The sequence below is a fragment of the Bufo bufo genome, chromosome 2 (assembly GCF_905171765.1).
Source record: "Bufo bufo chromosome 2, aBufBuf1.1, whole genome shotgun sequence".
Lineage (NCBI taxonomy): Eukaryota > Metazoa > Chordata > Amphibia > Anura > Bufonidae > Bufo > Bufo bufo.
Genome location: NC_053390.1, coordinates 147,622,724 through 147,644,611, shown reverse-complemented (window position 1 = coordinate 147,644,611; position 21,888 = coordinate 147,622,724). Strand labels below are relative to the sequence as shown.

General features: G+C 50.2%; 1 protein-coding gene across 2 annotated transcripts in view; it reads left to right on the top strand.

The window, feature by feature from the left end:
• Window positions 1-21,888, top strand: part of CHD1 (chromodomain helicase DNA binding protein 1) — a 151,633-nt gene that overhangs the window by 42,938 nt on the left and 86,807 nt on the right. For both annotated transcript variants that reach the window (XM_040421579.1, XM_040421578.1), the window contains exons 13-14: window positions 2,989-3,078; window positions 18,409-18,599. In XM_040421579.1, coding sequence (XP_040277513.1) covers window positions 2,989-3,078; window positions 18,409-18,599 — 281 coding nt within the window. The remainder of the gene's footprint in view (window positions 1-2,988; window positions 3,079-18,408; window positions 18,600-21,888) is intronic.

Below are 21,888 nucleotides of genomic sequence, written 5' to 3'. Positions count from 1 at the left end.
CAGGGTGGTTCTCAAGACTCCCGTAAGAAACCTGCCTTTGAGTCCCAGCCTTCCTGGCGCCCGCGGCCACAATTAGCCCGCCCTGCTGCTCCCAAGCAGTCTTCCGCCTGAAGGGGCGCCCCCACCTCTTATGGTTGGGGGCCGATTGCTCTCCTTTCAACAGGTCTGGAGAGATCATATCCAGGACGCCTGGGCACTGGAAATTGTAACATCTGGTTACAAAATAGAATTCGCTTCCAGGCCTCCGGAGCGTTTCTTCTCTTCTCGGGTTCCGGGGGATCCAGTCCGGGCCTCGGCTCTTTTGCAGGCGGTCTCTTCCCTTTTGGACAGGGGAGTGATTGTTCCGGTCCCCTTGGAGGAGCAAGGCGCAGGTTTCTACTCCAACCTGTTTGTGCTGCCAAAGAAGGAGGTATCGGTGCGTCCTGTTCTAGATCTGAAGCTGTTGAACAGGTCTCTGTGGGTCCGGAGGTTCCGGATGGAGTCCCTCCGATCCGTTATTGCTTCTCTTCTTCCAGGGGAATTCCTCGCGTCGGTGGATATACGAGACGCCTATTTGCATGTCCCTATAGCAGAATCTCACCACAGGTTTCTGCGCTTTGCTGTCGGTGGGCAGCATTACCAGTTTGTCGCCCTGCCCTTTGGACTGGCTACGGCCCTTCGGGTATTTACGAAGATCTTGGCGCTTCTCCGTACCAGGGGCATATCTATGTTGCCCTATCTGGACGACATGCTGATAAAGGCTTCCTCCCTTCCCCAGGCCAGGGACAGCGTACGGATCACGGTTCAGACTCTGGAGTAGTTCGGCTGGCTGATCAATGCCCAGAAGTCATCTCTTCTCCCCTCACAGAGGTTGACCTTCCTAGGGATGGTTCTGGACACCACGGCAGCTCGGGTATTCCTTCCGAGTTCCAAGTCCTCTCGAATTCAGGAATCTGCATCTCTCCTACTGCGCTCCCGACGACTCTCCATCCGGGAGTGCATGAGGGTTCTGGGGCTGATGGTGGCCTCCTTCGAGGCCGTCCCCTTTGCCCAGTTTCACACTCTGCCTCTACAGCGGGCGATTCTGTCCTTTTGGGACAGGACGTCGCGCGGTCTGACATCTCGAGTCCGTCTGCCTCCTCTGGTTCGGACGGACCTCTTGTGGTGGCTGTCCCCGCAAAACTTGATCTCAGGGAGGTCCTTTCTTCCGATCTCCTGGACAGTCGTGACCACCGACACCACCCTTCTAGGTTGGGGTGGTGTTCTACAGACGGTGCAGGGGCTTTGGTCGGCGGAGGAGGCCCGCCTTCCAATCAACGTGCTGGAGCTCAGAGCAATTTTCCTCTCCCTTTCTCACTGGACTTATCTCCTGGCAGGTCTCCCGGTACGGGTCCAGTCGGACAATGCCAAAGCCGTGGCTTACGTCAACCACCAGGGTGGGACCCGCAGCCGGACGGTGATGCAGGAGACCCTGGGACTTGAACTTGGTTCTGTCTTCCCTCCAGGCGGCTCCCCTTTGAACCTTTTGAGGTAGGTTTCTTTGAATTTTCTCACCTGAAAGGTGGTCTTTTTGGTGGCCATCACCTCGATCAGGAGGGTATCGGAGCTGGCCGCGCTTTCATGTAGGGAGCCCCTTTTGGTCTTCCATCAGGATAAGGCGGTGTTGCGTCCGGTCCCTTCATTTTTGCCCAAGGTGGTCTTCGCCTTCCACCTTAATGAAGATATAGTCCTGCAAACCGCAAGGAACTGCGCTCTCCATTCCCTGGACGTTGTCCGGGCTCTGCGTGTGTACCTGTCGGTTACTGCCTCTTTCCGCCGTACGGATTCCCTTTTCGTGATTCCGGAAGGGCCTCGTAAAGGTCTGGCGGCTTCCAAGGTCTCTGTAGCCCGATGGATTCGGTCGGCTATTGCCGCAGCTTATCGTGCCTGTGGCAAGGTTTCCCCAGCTGGGGGCCTCCTGGGCTAGATGTAATTGCGCCTCGGCATCTCAACTTTGTAAGGCGGCCACCTGGTCTTCCTTGCATACCTTTACAAAGTTTTACCAGTAGCACACTTTGGCATCGGCTGATGCTGTCCTTGGGCGCAAGGTATTGCAGGCAGTGGTTCCTGTTTGACCACTGGGCGTTTTCTCCTGGAGGTGCTGTTTTTTTCCCACCCCATGGACTGCTCTAGGACATCCCACGGTCTGTGTCCCCCAATGGAATGTGCGAGAAAAGGAGATTTTTTGTGAAACTCAACCTGTAAAATCTTTTTCTCATCTTTTCCATTGGGGGACACGGCTCCCTCCCATTCTTACCTGTTGTAGGAAGGGTTGATTTAGTTCTTCGGGTCCTGAAGGTTTTCGGTCCGATGGCAGTATTCCGTTGTTCTGGTCTCTATGGCTTTGGTCTCCTTCTCCTACTGCTTTTGCACGCACTGGGGTCCTCCCGGTGGAACATGGGGTTATAGCCCAGGGAGGAGGAGCTTTCTTTTTTTATTTGCATAGTGTCTCCTAGTAATGACCTAGGCTATACCCATGGTCTGTGTCCCCCAATAGAAAAGACGAGAAAAAGATTTTACAGGTGAGTTTCACATAAAATCTCCTTTTTTGACTACTGTTGCACCCAGATTGGGTCTATATCTGTTCATTCAAAAGAATATATACTAACTTTATGTATGTATAAAATTAAAAACTTAAATAAAAATGATTTGATTCAAAAAAATAATTGGATTACGGTAACTTAAATTCCTCCAGATTATAGCGTGTGCCTTTTTTTTTTTTTTTTTTTTTTTTTTTTTCCCTGCAGAAACAATGCAGCCCTCATCCAAACACTTTGTCTAGTATTAGAGGTTCAAGTGAATGAAATCAGACTCTTTAATCCTGGACTGTGTCTTCTGATCTTAGCTAACTCTTTCGTGTTGTCACGATGACCATCATAGGGGAGAGCTGAGAGCAGAAAATGTCGTTTTGGTTCTTTAGAACTTTAGAAGTTTTTTCTGTTATTTATTCCATATGTCTCCTTGTTTCAGATCAGGACACACGAGTGGATGCACCCTCAGACAAAGAGGTTAAAGTTCAATATTTTATTAACAACATACGAAATCCTTCTTAAGGACAAAGTAAGTTTAATTTTCTGTTAAATGTTTTACACTAAGTTTTTGCATAACCATTGATCTTAACAGTGTTAAAGTGGACTTTTGTTAGCAGATACTGAACATTGCTAAGGATAGTTTCACAGTACTGTTAAAGGAGTATACTGGTAGGTACAAGTTATCCCCTATCCATTAGATAGGAGATTACTGTCAGATCGGTGGGGGCCCCCTGCTGCTCCCCTAAAATGACCGGAGTGGCCAGTCTCACGTTAATTTCATTTTAAGGGAGCAGCAGGGGGTACGGCCCCCTGTTTTGGTGATCCGTGGGGTTCCCAGCGGTAGGACCTACCAATCTGATAGTTATTCCCTATTCTGTGGATAGGGGATAAATTGTACCTACCAGAATATCCTTTTATGATCTTGAGCAGGCTGTTCCAGCAGAGGACAGCCTTCCAAAGCTCTCTGGATCCGGCTGTGCCAGATCCAGAGAGCTTCATCTATGCTAGTTCCAAATTTACAATTTTCTTGGTTCACCTGTCACCTGGTAAAACCTTTTTAAATCTGCTTAATGCCCTCATTCACACCCCTTGCCTTTCCATTCCCCATAGTTGTGGCGGTCCACAGCCCTCTGTGCCCAAGGTGTGATATTCATTCCTCTGACATTGATAGTACTGACTGGACAGCGTAGGAACAGTGAAGATCACTCTCCTTTATATTACCAGCCCCAATGTTTCAGGAACTAGGAAGCAGTTCAAAATGATTGAGATAAGCTTAGGATCCTCTTAAGGACCCAGGACGAGAATGCTCGTCCTAAATAGCCTGTACTTTGCGCCCCAGGACGAGCCGGTGGATTAACCCCTCATATGCCTCGGTAATCGCTGACAGCGGCATATAGGAGGTTTGCGCTCCCTTTCCTTAACCATCGGGTCCCCGCACTGTGGTGGCGGGGACCCAATGGTTGCCATGGCAGCTCCAAGCCATTACAAGGCCTTGGGGCCCGGCATGTACGGAGGCCTATGAGGCCCAGCCCCCAGGCTGGGTCTCATAGGCAAACTATCAGTGTATTACACTGTGTAATACACTAATAGTCATTGCAGTACAATACAAATGTATTGTGCTGCATTGAAACAGGGATCAGACCCTGTAATGTTGAAGACCCATAGTGGGACAAAAAAATAATAAGTGAAAAAAAGTGTTTTTAGCAATAAAAAATAAAGTTTCAATAAAAAAAAACAAAAAAAAACTTTCCCATAAAGAGATATATAAAATTGTAAAAAAATCGAAAAATAAAATAAAAAAACAGACATTAGGTATCACCGCGTGCGTAACAACCTGCTCTATAAAAATATCACATGATCCACCCTGTCTGGTCAACACCGTAAGAAAAACTGCTAAAAAAAAGCCATTTATTGTCACCTTACATCACACCTTACAAAGTGTAATACCAAGCAATCAAAAAGTCATGCGCACCCCAAAATCATACCACTCAAACCGTCATTTCATCCGCAAAAAATGAGTAACCCTACCTAAGACAATCGCCCAAAAAAATAAAACCTATGGCTCTCAGAATATGGAGACACCTAAAACATGATCTATTATTATTTTTTTCTAAAATGCTGTTGTGTAAAACTTAAACAAAAAAGTATACTTTTTTGTTTATCGCAGCTTCCGTAACAACCTGCTCTATAAAAATACCACATGACCTAACCCCTCAGGTGAATACTGTTAAAAAAAAAAAAGTCACCTTGCATCACAAAAAGCGATCAAAAGGTCATATGCACCCTAAAATAGTACCAATCGAATCGTCATCTCATTCCAAAAAAAAATTAGCCCCTACATAAGACAGTCACCCAAAAAATAAAAAAAACTATATGGCTTTCAGAATATGGAGACGCTAAACATGATTTTTTTCAAAAATACTTTATTATGTAAAACTGAAACAAACAACCAAAGAAAGTAGCCATATTTGGTATTGTCGCGTCTGTAACAACCTGCTCTATGAAAATACCACATGATCTAACCTGTCAGATGAACATTGTAAATAACAAAAAATAAAAACGGTGCCAAAACAGCTTTTTTTTTTTTTGTTACCTTGCCTCACAAAAAGTGTAATATAGAGCAACCAAGAATCATATGTACCCTAAAATCGTACCAACAAAACTGCCACCTTATCCCGTAATTCCAAAATGGGGTCTTTTTTTTTTAAGTTTCTACTCTAGGGGTGCATCAGGGGGTCTTCAAATGTGATATGGCAACTTAAAAAGTGAAAGCTGCCTTCTAAAAACCATATGGCACTCCTTTCCTTCTGCGCCCTGCTGTGTGCCCGTACAGCAGTTTACAGTCACAAATGGGGTGTTTCTGTAAACTACAGAATCAGGGTAATAAATATTGAGTTTTGTTTGGCAGTTAACCCTTGCTTGGTTACTAGAAAATATGGATTAAAATGGAAAATCTGCCAAAAAAGTGCAATTCTGAAATTTCATCTCCATTTTCCTTTAATTCTTGTGGAACACATTAAGGGTTAACAAAGTTTGTAAAATCCGTTTTGAATACCTTGAGGGGTGTAGTTTCTAAAATGGGGCCATTTTTGGGTGGTTTCTATTATGTAAGCCTCACAAAGTGACTTCAGACCTGAACTGGTCCTTTTAAAAAGTGGGTTTTGGTAATTTTCTGAAAATTTCAAGATTTGCTTCTAAACTTCTAAGCCTTTTATAAATAAAAATGAAATATTTTGACTCAAATTTACCACTATCGTGAAGTACAATATGTGACGAGAAAACCATTTTAGAATGGCTTGGATAAGTAAAAGCATTTTAAAGTTATCACCACATAAAGTGACATAAGGTGAAAAATGGCGGGGTCCTTAAGGCGGTTTAAGGTTACTGACATAAATATGTTTAAAGTATAATATTTGAAGGTACTGATTTAGGGCACATTGACTTCCCTCACAGTATAAATAAGGCTACTTTGACACTGGCATTTTGGCTTTCCGTTTGTGAGATCCATTCAGGGCTCTCACAAGCGGTCCAAAAAGGATCCGCTCAGAATGCATCAGTTTGCCTCCGTTCCGTCTCCATTCCGAGGCGGACACCAAAGCACTGAAGATGCGGAGCCAAACTGATCCGTCCTGGCACACAATCTAAGTCGATGGGGACTGATCCGTTTTCAATGACACAATCTGACATAATAGAAAACTGATCAGTCTTGGCTATGTTAAAGGTAATACAAATGGATCCGTTCTGAACGGATGCAGACGGTTGTATTATCTGAACGGATCCGTCTGTGCAGATCCATGACAGATCCGCACCAAACGCAAGTGGGGAAAGTAGCCTCAGTTGTCAAGTAAGCTCATGGATAATGGTGATAGTTTTTGCAGTATAAAAGTTATTGAGCCATTTTGAAAGAAAAGTGGGGTATTTTCTATTGATCAGTTTGCATATCAATGCCATCTGTCCCAGCATATGTCACTATAGCAGATGTTTGAACTTTTATGGTGTCTTACCATCTGCCATCTTCTTGCTGTCAATACACCACATGGCCAAATATATGTGAATCAGTTAACAAAAGGAATAGCAAGGTTCTAGAAATATAATGGGTTCACGCCTGATGAGAACGTTAACGATCAGAATAACTCCCTGCATCAACAACCTCTCCAGAAATCTACTAACTATAACTTTTAAAGGGGTTGGCCACTCTGTTAGCATTTATAAAAACTATATAGAAAGTAGGGAGATATTACACTTACTAATATATATCTTCTTAAAGGGGGTGTCCGGGTTCAGATCTGTACCTGAACATACCCATATTTTCACCATGCTCCAATGCGCTCCCTTGCCCTGCGTGATCCAGCTCTTTTATTAACAAGAACACTGCTGGGCGGAGGCTTCCACCCAGCAATGTGTTCGGTGAAGTCACCAGCTCTGATGGGTTTTACAGGCTAGGGCAGCACTAAAGCCCACCCATCAGTGCCATGGCGGAAGTTTCTGCCTGGCAGCACCATGGAGAGCCCGGTACGTCACCGGAACTCCAAAAAATGCCTTTTCCCTGCGCGATTTAACTGCTCCGATGCTCAAGTCAGGGGGGCTGCCTGGGTGAAAATGGGGATATGTCCGGGTTCAGCTCTGAACCCAGACAACCCCGTTAAGCAAATCTGCCTGGTTTTCCTGCTATTGGCAGCCATGCCCCTCCTGTCCTGCCCCCTCACAGCCGCCTGTCTCGTCCATCCCTGCACATGCCATGGAGGAGCTACCTCGTCCATGCCTGAAGGAGTGTGCTGCCGTCTGGGTCCTAAAGCACCCTGCTTGTATCAGAGGTGCTTTCCTTCTGTGACTGGCACTCCTGGCTATGCAGGGCTGGCGGGGGCTTATCAGGGACACTTGTTAAAAGCTAAAATAAAGAAACTTTTGCAGGAGGAAGGGAGACTAAGGGGAAGCTGTGATGGCTAATCTGACTGCAGGCTCTGCCCCCTCGGTTTCCCCTGTACTGAGAGGATCCTGTCAACATGTGAGGATGTAGCAGAGACAGGGAAGTGCTGTGGACCGCAAACTGTAAGCAGTCCCAGTGTCTGTCCTGTTTATGGCCCCTCTGCACTGTGTTCTTATCACAGACATATTACAGCCAGACCAACAGTTCAGGAGCTTTAACCCCTTGTGAGCTGTCAGTATGGCTGAGGTCAGTGATAGCAGCAGTCACTGGTCTCACCATCTAGAATTGTGTGCCCTCTCCTTCGTGCACTCTGTATATGGTAATATGTGACCCCTCCACCACTGCATATAGAGATCCGTGACACCCTGTACACTGTATACAGTGATCCGTGCTAACAGTAGCCACAAGTGCCCCCGGAAGTCCATTCACTTTAATGGGGACAGGTCGGAGATTAGGCCGGACATGAAACGCAACGTGACGGGCATCAGTGAATGTGAATGGGGCCGGAGCAGACTTCCAACGGCACTCGTGGGCTAGCGTTGGTACGGATCCGGCAGGGGAACAGCCTGCCAGACACTGCTGACGCTAGTGTGAAAGTAGCCTTAGTCGTGTGATGATAGACAGGATGCTCCTCTCTGTGAGCAGATTGATTTGTACAAATTTACTCATTAGTGCTCTTGTGCAACAAATAGGGCTGCAGTAAACGATTAATTTAGTAATCGAGTATTTTACCAATTATTTTTACCATTATAGAGTACTCTAATAAGAAAAAATGAATAGACTGTTTTTTCCTTTATAAAAACTCATCAGACCCTCTGCCATCAGTCCCCAACACCCTTTGTCGTCCCCTGTGTGATCAGCCCAAGTGCATCAGTTTCCCCCAGTGCCATCAGCTCCGTTCCCCTAGTGCCTTCAGCGCTCCCCCATCCCAGTGCCATCAGCTCTGTTCCCCTAGTGCCTTCAGCGCTCCCCTACCCTAGTGCCTTCAGCGCTCCCCTACCCTAGTGCCTTCAGCGCTCCCCTACCCTAGTGCCTTCAGCGCTCCCCTACCCTAGTGCCTTCAGCTTGCCCACCTACCCTAGTGCCTTCAGCTTGCCCACCTACCCTAGTGCCTTCAGCTTGCCCACCTACCCTAGTGCCTTCAGCTTGCCCACCTACCCTAGTGCCTTCAGCTTGCCCACCTACCCTAGTGCCTTCAGCGCTCCCCTAAGTGCCAGTCCGAGTGATGAACCAGGTGGCAGCGGTCCAGAGTGCCCCAGACAGCAGGAGGCAAGTCATCCAGCCATAGAGCGTGACATATATTACAGAGAAGAAGCGGTGACCCCCCCCCCCCCCCCCCTGAAATGTCAGTCTTTACTGTAGTTCTGGAATTCTGTTCATGTAGGCACTCTCTCTCAGGTTGTCACAATTTGCCTGTGATGAGGACTTCACCCCTGAGCACTGATTTATGGGGGGGGGCTCCCTATGCCTGCAGCTCAAACTCCGGTGTTTATTACATATGCTGACTCTGCCCTTCTCCAGACTCTTCAGCTTCTTACTAATCGTCCCATTGACTGCGGAGTGTTAGTGCCGCTCGTTCGCAATCCCGCAGCCCAGTCAGGATGCTTTTCATAGATTGTCTGTCCAGGCTCTGGAAGCTCTGAGCTCAGCAGTAATGAAGCTCGCAAGTGCGCTTTGCCTGCAGTCCCCGGCCGCCCGGTTCCTCCTTGCCCTTACCATGTCACCCCAGATCTCTGCAGTGTGCTTATGGCTGCGTCCTCACTCCCGCTCTGTGGTCACATGACACAAACGAATCCTCGATGCAAAAAAATTTGCATAAAGGATTTTTTTGTCGAAATACTCAATTCAATCGAGTAATCGTTTCAGCCCTAGCAACAAAGATCTGTCCCCCCACTCAACAGCCCCCCTCCTATGGCAGTCCATGAACCTAAACAGAAATGTATGACCGCTCAGAGCTGCTGTGGATTTCTGGCTTCATTTGAGTCAGAAAACTGGGGAAAATTCGGGAATTCTTCCCGCTGAGCTCCGCCCTGTCCTCAAGACAGCCTTAACCCTTCCTGGCCAGCCATACGGGTCCCCCTCATCACCGCAGGACCACCCTGTCTGTGTGGTACCAGGCTAGGCCCATGTCCTATCTCGGATAAGGAGGACCTCTCATAGTTCCCAGTCCGCCCTCCGGGGCTGTTTGGTTGATAATTCTCCACCTGTGCTAATCCCGTGGAGGACAGCTGAAGTATTCCCAATCCACCCTCTGGGTCGTTTGGTTGATTCTCCACCTGCGCAATCCAGGAAGGACCTCTGAAGGATTTCCAATCCGTCCTCCGGGGTGGTTTGGTTGATAATTCTCCACCTGCGCAATACAGTGGAGAACCTCTGGAATTCCCAATCCACCCTCCTGGGTCGTTTGGTTGATAATTCTCCACCTGCACAATTCAATAGAGGACCTCCGTCATTTCCAATCCACCCTCCTGGGTATTTTGATAATGCACTGCCAGGGGTGAGATTCTGAGGGGTAGACCTACGCGCAAGTGGACCACAGCAGGACATCTGTTCTCCTCGAATATCTCCACACCCCCCACCCTTCCTCCCTGCGTCACACACCCTCCCTCACAGGAGAGGGTCCGTCCGGGGGGACCATGAATCAGAAGCAATCTCCCAAGATTGCATCTACGGTGCCCAGCAGTACTTGTCGTATGCATTACTCCCTCCATAGGTGGAGTAATTGCACTACTTCGGGATACAGTACTCTCCTTATACATTGTCCCCTGCCATAGGTGGACTAAGTACAAGAACACTAGTTTCAGTGCCAGACGTACACATTCCCCCTTCTCTAGGTGGCGGAATTGCATCTCCACTGGGTTCAGTACCTGCCGTATGCATTAGCCCCTTCCATTGGTGGCGCGATGACATCATCACTGGTTACAATGTGTGCTGTATGCATTACCCCCTTACTTAGGTGCAATAATTGCACTCCCACGGGGTACAGGACTCGCCATATGCACTAGTTCTCGCTGTGGGCATTAACCCCCCCCCCTTCATAGGTGGAGTATTTTCCCTACCACTGGCTTAAGTACTTGCCGTATGCATTCCACCTTCCATAGGTAGGGTAATTGCACCACCATTGGATTAGGTCCCGACTGTCACGCTATCCTTCCATAGCCGGAGTGTTGCACATCGCCGTGCTTCCTGTTGCATTACCCCCTTCCACAAGTGATCCACTAGCGGGGGAATAACTAAACATCTTCGGATACTGAAATTCAACTGCGCCACGGCTCTAGGTGCCTTCGCTTTATTTTACGAGGGGGCGTGGCGACAGTCAGTACTCGCGGGTGCCTGGTACTCTTACTCTAGTGGTATATGGGTGCCGCCAGTGGCTACGGTGGCTATTCCTCATTGTATCCTTTTCTTTTTGGTGCTGGTTTTGGGCATGATTATAACATCCTCTGTCTTCTCAGGGGGTTACCTAGCATCACTCGTCTCCTAGAGACCCCCCCCATCTCTATGGGCCTCCATTGTTCCAGTCGGTCATGATATTGTCCGCATCAATACCTAGTGCGTACACCATTGCACATATATGGGGAGTACGTAGGGTTGGGCGATATACCGGTGTTCATGATATACTGCGGTATTAAAAAACGGCTATCGCTGTTTCCTAATTACCGGTGTATTTTGTGACGTCACACAAAGCGGTCATGTGCGCTGACCGCTTCAAAAACTGCTGCCGCCTGCTCCTGCATCCTTACACACCAATTGCCTCCCGCAGTGGCCGACCACACTCCTCCTCGCTTGCTCCCATGGTGCAGTCTCCGCCCACCGAAGTCTAACGTCTGAATCAGATGACTCGCAGTAGAGGCGAGCGAGTGGCAGGAAAGTCAGTCAGAAGTTGAACTTTATCACAGCTGCCGGACGGGCAGCTATTAAAGGTGTAATGTCTCTGCCCCAATTATGTCTTCTGTCCGACCTTGGCCTACTCAGTCGTCAGTCTTTCATGACTGCCTGCCTGCAATGCAACTAGCTGCATGCACCGCACTGCACATTGAAATAGCAGCCAGCAGGCAGGCAGGGAATGAGCAATCACGAGTCCCTACCTCCCCCATGACCAACAAGAAGGAATTACTGTACGGTGGTGGCAGGCAGGTCACACAGGTGGCCATAAGGCATGGGGGGCAGCACCTTGTGGCTGCTGCCCCCACTGTAATGTCTCCTTGTGGCTGCTGCCCCGGCGAAAACTGCCATACAGTGTGACAATGTCTCCAAGTTATCGCTGCCCCAAGCCAATGTCTCCTTGTGGCCCCTATTATCCCCATAAAGTATAATGTCTCCTTGTGGCTGCTGCCCCGGCGAAAACTGCCATACAGTGTGACAATTAATGTCTCTAAGTTATCGCTGCCCCAAGCCAATGTCTCCTTGTGGCTGCCCTCATATGAGTATTTGAATCGGTAAACTCTACCCGATCATTATATACTGGGGGGGGGGGGCACTCTTCACATCTGCTCCTCACTTCTATAGATAATACCAGTGCTGTAGTCTGCAGTATCTACAGTGCTGTTTCCACTGTACAGTCACAAGAGGTTTTCCTGTGAAAAAAGTACCAATAGTGTTATTAAAGTGCCCCCCATAAGTGTGTCACTGAACACCCCACCAAGAAGTTTCAGCCACCCCATAAGTGTCACATCAGATCCCCCCCCCCCCCCCCCATATAACATTGTCAGCAGCAGATCCCCCCCCTTCCCCCAATAATCTCAGCAGCAGATTACCCCCTTTTTTCTTTCTTTTTTCTTTTTTTTCCCTCCTCTAAAACCTAGATGTGTCTTATGGGCAGGTGCGTCTTATAGGGCGAAAAATACAGTAGCCAGTACATGTCACATAATATAAATACTTCATGGTTTTGGCTATTGTCTAGGGCACTTTGGATTTTTGATACTAAGGGTGGCCAACCCCTTTAATATTATTACACTCCAGAAATACATCCAGGCCCCTCTTGAACTCTTTTATTTTACTCACCATCACCACCTCCTCAGGCAGAGAGCTCCATAGTCTCACTGCTCTTACCGTAGAATCCTCTTCTATGTTTGTGTACAAACCTTATTTCTCGCCCATATTCATTGGGGGACACAGAGACCGTGGGTATAGCTATGTCCTCTAGGAGGCGTTGACACTAGTAAAAGCGGTTAGCTCCTCCCCTGGCAGCTATACCCCTTCCAGCCTGGAGAGAGAGCTTCAGTTTTTTCTAGTGTCAATAGGAGGCAAGCTCCTGAAGAATTTTTATTTTTTTTCCTTCTTTTTCAGATGGGAAAACAGTGGACGCCTCGCCTCCCTGTTCTCCCGGGGTCGATTTGCGCCAGTGCCGGTCACCCGCACTGCTGCCTCCCCCACAGAGGACCAGGGCAGCCTCGCTCCCCTGCATCCCGCCAGCCAAGGGGTCACCTAGGTCTGCCAAAGAGAAGACCCTCCCACCATACCAGACTCCTGCTGGAGAAGGTGACCTTGAGGGTCCACTTAGGGAGGGTGATGAGGATGAGAGAGGTGAGTACACTGAACCAGGTAAGTATCCCTCCCTCTTGGTGACAATTGTCCTAAGATTTGGGCACCAGGAAACGGGCACCAGGAATTCCCTCTCACTCCCCGCCTGTGCACTCCCTAGGCCGAGCAGGTGCTGGCTATTGCGGGCACTAGGGGGTTAATGACGTCCAGGCAGGCGCTGCTGCAGAATTCCGGTCCGCGCGCTCCCAGTCCGGGGTGAACTCCCCCGGCGGGGGGAGGGAGGGATCGGTGACGCGCACGGATTATATTTCAGCGGCAGGAGAGCTCTTGCGCTCTCACTCAGGTCCCTCTGCGCCCCGGCTGACCGACAGCTTCGGTCTGCCGTGCGCTAATGCATAGACCCGACCGCCCCCGCTGCAGACCGGGAACATGCATCGGCGGACACACGGGGAAGGGAGCGAAGGAGGTTCTCCCCTATCTGTGATCCGCTGGTGTCCGGGCTCTTAGGGGGTTAATAACTTCCCTGACAGGAGTGGGGGGTGCGCTCTGACGCAAATCCTTCCCGTCCTCTCCAGGACACCTTAACCCCTTCTAGCCAGCCACTGACTGCCAGCACTTGATTATTCTGAGGATTCTATCTCAGTACAGGTGCCTCCAAGTTATACCAGTTAACCCCTTCCCGCCTCTCTGCCCACTTGGGCATCCAAGTTTTATATAAAAAAGAAATATATAGAAATATGCGCGTTCATACGGGCCCCCCTCAGCCTCATCACCCAAAAGACCACTCTCTCTGTGTGGTATCAGGCTGGGCCCGTGTCCTATACGGACAAAGGAGGACATCTCATAGTTCCCAATCCGCCCTCCAGGGTCGTTGGTTGATAATCCTCCTCCTGCGCAGATCCAGGGAGGACAGCTGAAGTATTCCCAATCCACCCTTTGGGTCGTGTGGTTGATAGTTCTCCAGCGCACTCCAGTACAGGACCTCTGGATTCCCAATCCGTCCTCCGAGGCCCGTTTGGTTGATAATTCGCCACCAGCGCGATCCGGTGCAGAACCTCTGAAAATTCCCATTCCACCATCCGGGGTCGTCTGGTTGATTAAAAATCCACCTGCGCCATCCAGCGCAGACCCTCTAGAAGTTCCTATTCCATCCTCTGGGCTCGTCTGGTTGATAATCCTCCACCTGCACGATCAAATGGTGGACCTCTGGATTTTCCCAATCACCCTCTCCGGTCGTTTGGTTGATAAAGGACCGCCTGCGCAATCCGGTGTGTGAACCTCTAGAAGTTCCCATTCCACCCCCGGGTAGTTTGGTTGATAACTCCCACCGGCGCTTGCGACTGCCAGGGACAAGATTCTGAGAGTTAAGACTGCACACAGCGGTCCAGAGCAGGCTATTTTCCTCCTCGGTCACCTCCACACTCCCACCCTTCCTCCCTAGGTTCACGCTCAGACGCAGCCTCCTCTCCCTGGAGATGTTCGGTCCGAAGGGGGGGTGGGGGGGGAGGGAGGGATCAGTGGTTCGGTCTCTGCCGTGATTCCAGTGCGATCTTCCAAGATGGCGTCTGAGGTAGACAGCAGTACTTGTCGTATGCATTACCCCCTTCCTTAGGCAGAGTATTTGCACTACTACTGGATGCAGTACTCCCTTGGATACTACCTCCCTCCTAGTGCGGTTAGACCCCAAAAGAACTGTTTCAGTGCCGGCAATAGGCGTTCCCCCTTTTGGTAGGTGGCGGAACTGCATTCCCACTGGGGACAGTACTTACTGTATGCATTAGCATTTCCATAGGTGGTGCTATGGCATTATCACTGGTTCAGTGTTTACTGTATGTCTTACGTAGGTGGGTATTGATACGGGACTCTCCATATGCTTTGCCCTTTCCGTAAGAGGCGTACTCTCTCTACTTGGATTCGGTTCCTGCTAGATGCATTACTGCATTGCCACCCTTAATGGTGGAGTACTTGCACTACCACTGAGTGCAGTGCTTGCCGCAAGCATTACCCCTTTCATTGGTGGGATAATTGCAACATTGCCCCTTCCACAAGTGATCCACTACCGTATAGAATGAGTACACATCTTGGATGTTGCACTTCAACTACGCCACAGCTATGGATGCCTTAGCTTCTTCAAGTGGAGCGTAGCGAGTATCGATACACGCTGGTGCCCTGTACTCTTCTTCTAATGGTATTTCTGTGCCGCCAGTGGATACTGTGGCTGTTTCCCCAGTGTCCTTTTCGTTTGGGGCTCGAATATGACAACCTCTCTCTTCAGGGCGTTGCCCAGCGTCACTCATGTGTCCTTGCGTCCCCTATATCCATGGTCCTCCACTGTTCCAATATGTAGTGCGTACACCATGGCACGTACTATTGTGATTGCGTTCCAGCCAGTCGAGTGTTACACTGACTCTATATTCCCTATCCACCATTTCTGATGTGGGAAGTGGTTGTGTTGGCACTCTGGCTTAGCATTGCAGTGTGTTCTCCTCCGCTGATGCGGATTTTTACGCTGGTACTAGCGTTCGCATTCGCTGAAGTGGGGCAATCCCTCAGGTAGTGGTTCTACCCTGACGCTGGCTTGGCGGTTGTTCCTGTCTAACGCCCTTCCCAGTAGGAGTGTTTAAGGTTAGCTCTCCTTTCCTGGTGTAGTATGGTACCATGGCAGCTATCGGATTCCTCTAGTCTGCCCCTTAGTTTGTGCTGACGGGGCACGCTGTGGCTCCTACAGTACGGGGGTCCTGGAGTAGCCATTACATGCTCTGGCTCCTCTTGCACGGCTCCTTCATCTATGTTGATGCAGGGTATTGGTTCTGTGTTTTTTTTTTTCTTCCAAGTCCTGTTCCGGACCGACCGTTGGGCTGCCTGTGACGTTTTTTCCAACTCCTACCATTGATCCTAGGTGACTACCCGTATCTACAATTACCTCTCTCAAGACTTGACTAGTGACTGCCATGTCAGAGTCTCACCATGCCAGGCTGAGCAGGGGTGCTGTCACGACTGTGGATGGAGTTTCGTTCCTGGAACGGAACACCCCTTCTATTCTTTCTCCTCGAGGCAGGAGTTTTCTCTCTCATCTTGGTCTGGTCGAAGTTTCCGTCGAGCAGTGTTGCTCCTCCGTCAATACACGGTCGTTGACGGAACTCCACCACCGGTGATTCTCATATAGTCTCTACTTTTACCTATCCAATGTGTTGTTTCCTTGGCTTGTGGTTGGACATGTCTCATTCAGGCGCTCCTTTCTTGGTAGTTTATCAGCCAGCTACTCAGTCTCCCCACAAGCCTCTTCGGCTCGGGGGACATTGGTGGACCATTTCCGTGGAGCGCTTCCCTTTAGCAGGGGTGTATCCTGCGGTCCTAGGTTTTTTGGTTGGCCATTAGTTCCTTGCTGGGGCAGTTTCGGCGCTGTGTATCCTTTCCAGCGTCCTCTGACTCACCCGGGGCCCATAATACCTTCCTTCAGGGAATGGCACATACGGTTTCTCCATACTGTCCTCCTTTACCGTCTTGGGATCTGATCTTAGTCCTTTCAGCGCTCTGGAATTCTCCCCTTAAAGAGGACCTTTCACTAGAATTAAAACATCTAAACTAACTATACAGACATGTAGAGCGGCGCCCAGGGATCTCCCTGCACTTACTGTTATACCTGGGCGCAGCTCCGTTCGCCCGGTATAGGCTCCGGTATCTTTATAGTTAAGCTCCACCCAGGGGAACCTGCCGGCGTCTCATTCTCCCATGCTGTAGCGCTGGCCAATCTCATCGCTCAGCTCATAGCCTGAGAGAGAAAAAAGCCTCTCAGGCTATGAGCTGAGCGCTGTGATTGGCCAGCGCTACAGCATGGGAGAATGAGACGCCTGGAGGTTCCCCTGGGTGGAGCCTAACTATGAAGATACCGGAGGCTATACCAGACGAACGGAGCGGTATAAGTAAGTGCAGGGAGATCCCTGGGCGCTGCTCTCCATGTCTGTATAGTTAGTTTTTAGATGTTTTATTCTAGTGAAAGGTCCTCTTTAAGCCCTTGCGGGAGATGTCACTCCGACTCCTGTGGTAGGTGGTTTTTTCTTGTGGCTATCACATCCATCAGATGGGTGTCCAGGTGTGGGCGCTCTTGCAGAGAACCTCCTGGTTCTAACAGGGATAAGCGGTTTCCCGGCACGTTCATTTCTTTCTCAGACGGTGGTCTCTGATTCCATTCCAATGAAGAAACTGTCCTTCCATCACTGTGTCCCTCCCCTTCACCCCCTAGGGAAAGGGATTTAGGTCATTTTGATGTTGTCAGGGCTCTGACGATTTATTGCCAGCCTCCAGTTCCTTCTGGTGTACAGACTCTCCTTTTTTTTGTCATCCCGAAGGGTCCTCGCAAGGCACTGGCGGCCTCCAGGGTGGCAATTTCACATCTGCATTTTGCTTAAGCGTACTGCACCCCTTCGGTGTCACGGCTCACTCCACCAGGTGTCTTGGGCTCGGAGGATTCAAAGTTCGGCCGTGCAGTTGTGCAGGGCGGCTACTGTCCTCCTTGCGCACATTCACAAAGTTTTTGCAGATGCATACTTATGCATCGGCGGGCGCCGCCTTTGGACCCCTTGCTCTTGCAGGCGGCAGTTCTTAGTTACCTGCAGGGGCGCTTGCTCCATGGGTCTGTGGTTTTCCCTCCCTGTGGACTGCTTTCAGACGTCCCACAGTCTCTGTGTCCCCCAATGAATATGGGCGAGAAAACAAGATTTTTGTAAAACTTACCAGTAAAATCTCTCTCGCTCTTCATTGGGGGACACAGCACCCACCCAGTATTGTTGTTCGGCCACAGTTGTGGCTGTTGCTGGTTAGAACCTGGTTCGGTTCTTGGCATTGTTGCGGTTACACGTTTTTTCGTTGGTTTTCTTGCTTCTCCTATTGCTTCTCACAAACTGAAGCTCTCTCTCTCCAGGCTGGAGGGGGTATAGCTGCCAGGGGAGGAGCTAACAGCTTTTACTAGTGTCAACGCCTCCTAGAGGACATAGCTATACCCACGGTCTCTGAGATTTTACTGGTAAGTTTTAGAAAAATCTTGTTTTCCTCCAGACGCACAGGATGTCCCCTCGTCACAGTCAGTCCTGGGGCTAAATAGATAATACATGCACTTCATGTTCTGTAGAAATTGCTTTTCAGCAGACATCTTATCACTGGATTACAATGAAAGTTAACACCTATATATAGATAATGCAGGATCCACCATTTACAGTAGGTGATGGTCACAGCTCATCTACTCCCTTTCCCACACTGACTTCTGCACACATCACAGCATTCATAAAATATTTTCCATAAAAAAATCTGTGAGTCACCTGTTCTGTTGTGTCCTGTGGTCCATGTGCCTGCTGAAAAGTATTTCTAAATGATGTTAGCAGCAGCTGAAGCTGTCATATTCATGTACAGAAAATAGTATTTAAAAAATAAATCTACAATTTGTCCCCTCAGTCTTTTCTAGGTGGTCTTAATTGGGCTTTCATAGGAGTTGATGAAGCTCATCGGCTGAAAAATGATGATTCCCTGCTGTACAAGACCCTGATAGACTTTAAGTCAAATCATCGTCTTCTCATCACTGGAACACCTTTGCAGAATTCTCTTAAAGAATTATGGTCTTTGCTTCACTTCATTATGCCAGAAAAGTAAGAATTTTAAATTAATACATAGAAGTTAAAGGTCATTTCTAAGGCTTCCATTATAAAGGACATCTGTCAGCAGATTTGTACCTTTGAAGCTGGCTGACCTGTTACATGTGAAGCTGAAGGCATCTGTGTTGGTCCCATGTTCATATGTGCCCATACTGCTGAGAAAATATTGTTTTAATATATGCAATGAGCCTCTAGGAGCAACGGGGCATTGCTGTTACACCTAGAGGCTCAGCTCTCTGCAACTGCCACACCCTCTGCACTTTGAGAGCTGAGCCTCTAGGTGTCATGGCAATGCCCCCGTTGCTCCTAGAGGCTCATTTGCAGATATAAAAAAAAAAAAACATTTCTCGCTCATATCATTGGGGGACACAGGACCATGGGTATAGCTGCTGCTGCCACTAGGAGGCGACAATAGGCTGAAAACTGTTAGCTCCTTTTCCGCCAGCTATACCCCCTCCGGCCAGGTGAGAGCTCTCAGTTTTTAGCTTAGTGTCGTAGGAGGCAGGGTGGCTGTTATGTTCTTTTTTTATTTTTATTTTTCTCTTTCTTTTCAGAACATGGGGGGGCAAGAGCCGCAGCGGGGCTCTGCATCCCCGGGAGGCTGACAGGTGATGGATATTCCACCGCTCTGCCTCCCACAAGAAGAAAAAGTGGACCAGGTCAGCTTGTCTCTCCTGCTTCCCCCAGCCATAGGGCCACCTGTTCCTGCCCTTCACTCCAGTCCCTGTCACTTGTGCCAGGGACTGAAGAGGTGGCCCTGCTGGTCTATTAGAAGGGTGAAAACCACAGATGAAGACAGGTAAGTATGTCTCTGTGTTTGTATGTCTGGCACTGCGAGGGTTAAGCGCATCGGAGGAGCATTAGCACCAGCCTTCCTACCAAGACGGCAGCTGGAGGGGGCGATGGCACTGTTAGGGTTAATGGCCGCGCAGGAGCGACTCTGCTCCTGCGGCCTCTACTTGTACCTCTCCCTCTCCCTCTACCATCCTCCGCTTTGTCCCTGAGTCTCCCTCACTGTTCTACTTTACCCCCCCCCACGTTATCCTGGGGTGCCCCAGCTTCCTTATGTTCTTTTTGCCTCAATTTTGCGGTCTTTTGCCGATCGAGGGGTGTGGCCTATTGCGGCAGCCACTGATGGGGGCGTGGCTTATTTTCCCGCCATGGCCTTCTCTTCCTGCTGTGGAAGAATCCTTGATTTTCTCTCAACGCCACATGAAACTGTGGGACACCGGCCTCGGATCTGCGCCACTCGGGTAGGGACATCTCTCCCTCCGACCACTGCGCACGACTCATGTCGGATCCAGCGGACCCTGGACCCCAAGTCCCATGTAGGGCGAGCCACTATGCATGTACTGCATGTAAGGTGACAGGCGGGTGGACAGGCGAACCCCCTGTGTTCATCCTGCCAGCCATGCCCATTTCCCTGGGTAGTGTGGAGCCTGAATGGGCACGGTCCCTATCCCGGAAGGTAGCGGACCTCTCAAAGATCTCCCAATCCACCCTTTCCTTGATGGGTCGCTTGGTTGAGACATCGTCCCCTGAGCAGCCGGCAAGCTCTCGGGGCACCCAATCCAGGGGCAGAACCCCAGGCACGGTCACATTTCCTCCTCGGACACGTCCCCTCCCCCTGGTTCGCCGTCCAAAGCTTCCTCGCTGAGGGGGGATCCCTCGTCGGATGGGGACATCGTGGAGTCGGATCCGGACTGTTCTTCCCAGATGGCGGCATTGGTGGATAGTCAAGTGTCATTTTCCGGGACACTTTCTAACTGATGAGAGCTCCTCCTCCTCTCACCAAGGGGTATTCTTCCTGCGAAACAAGCAGGCCCCGAAGTCCTTTCCGGTCCACGATGACTTTTCCCTACTGATGACCAAAGCTTGGGAACAGCCGGGCTTGCGCTTTCTAGTTCCGAAGCGTTTGGATCTTCTCTATCAGTTTCCCCTGGATTCTGTGAGTAAATGGTCTTCCTTTCAAAAGTAGACCCACCCGTGGCTTGCTTGGCTAAGCACACTACCATTCCGGTAGCAGATGGTTCCTCCTTGCAGGACCCGATGGTTCCTCCTTGCAGGACCCGATGGTTCCTCCTTGCAGGACCCGATGGTTCCTCCTTGCAGGACCCGATGGTTCCTCCTTGCAGGACCCGATGGTTCCTCCTTGCAGGACCCGATGGTTCCTCCTTGCAGGACCCGATGGTTCCTCCTTGCAGGACCCGATGGTTCCTCCTTGCAGGACCCGATGGTTCCTCCTTGCAGGACCCGATGGTTCCTCCTTGCAGGACCCGATGGTTCCTCCTTGCAGGACCCGATGGTTCCTCCTTGCAGGACCCGATGGTTCCTCCTTGCAGGACCCGATGGTTCCTCCTTGCAGGACCCGATGGTTCCTCCTTGCAGGACCCGATGGTTCCTCCTTGCAGGACCCGATGGTTCCTCCTTGCAGGACCCGATGGTTCCTCCTTGCAGGACCCGATGGTTCCTCCTTGCAGGACCCGATGGTTCCTCCTTGCAGGACCCGATGGTTCCTCCTTGCAGGACCCGATGGTTCCTCCTTGCAGGACCCGATGGTTCCTCCTTGCAGGACCCGATGGTTCCTCCTTGCAGGACCCGATGGTTCCTCCTTGCAGGACCCGATGGTTCCTCCTTGCAGGACCCGATGGTTCCTCCTTGCAGGACCCGATGGATCCTCCTTGCAGGACCCGATGGATCCTCCTTGCAGGACCCGATGGATCCTCCTTGCAGGACCCGATGGATCCTCCTTGCAGGACCCGATGGATCCTCCTTGCAGGACCCGATGGATCCTCCTTGCAGGACCCGATGGATCCTCCTTGCAGGACCCGATGGATCCTCCTTGCAGGACCCGATGGATCCTCCTTGCAGGACCCGATGGATCCTCCTTGCAGGACCCGATGGATCCTCCTTGCAGGACCCGATGGATCCTCCTTGCAGGACCCGATGGATCCTCCTTGCAGGACCCGATGGATCCTCCTTGCAGGACCCGATGGATCCTCCTTGCAGGACCCGATGGATCCTCCTTGCAGGACCCGATGGATCCTCCTTGCAGGACCCGATGGATCCTCCTTGCAGGACCCGATGGATCCTCCTTGCAGGACCCGATGGATCCTCCTTGCAGGACCCGATGGATCCTCCTTGCAGGACCCGATGGATCCTCCTTGCAGGACCCGATGGATCCTCCTTGCAGGACCCGATGGATCCTCCTTGCAGGACCCGATGGATCCTCCTTGCAGGACCCGATGGATCCTCCTTGCAGGACCCGATGGATAGGCGGATT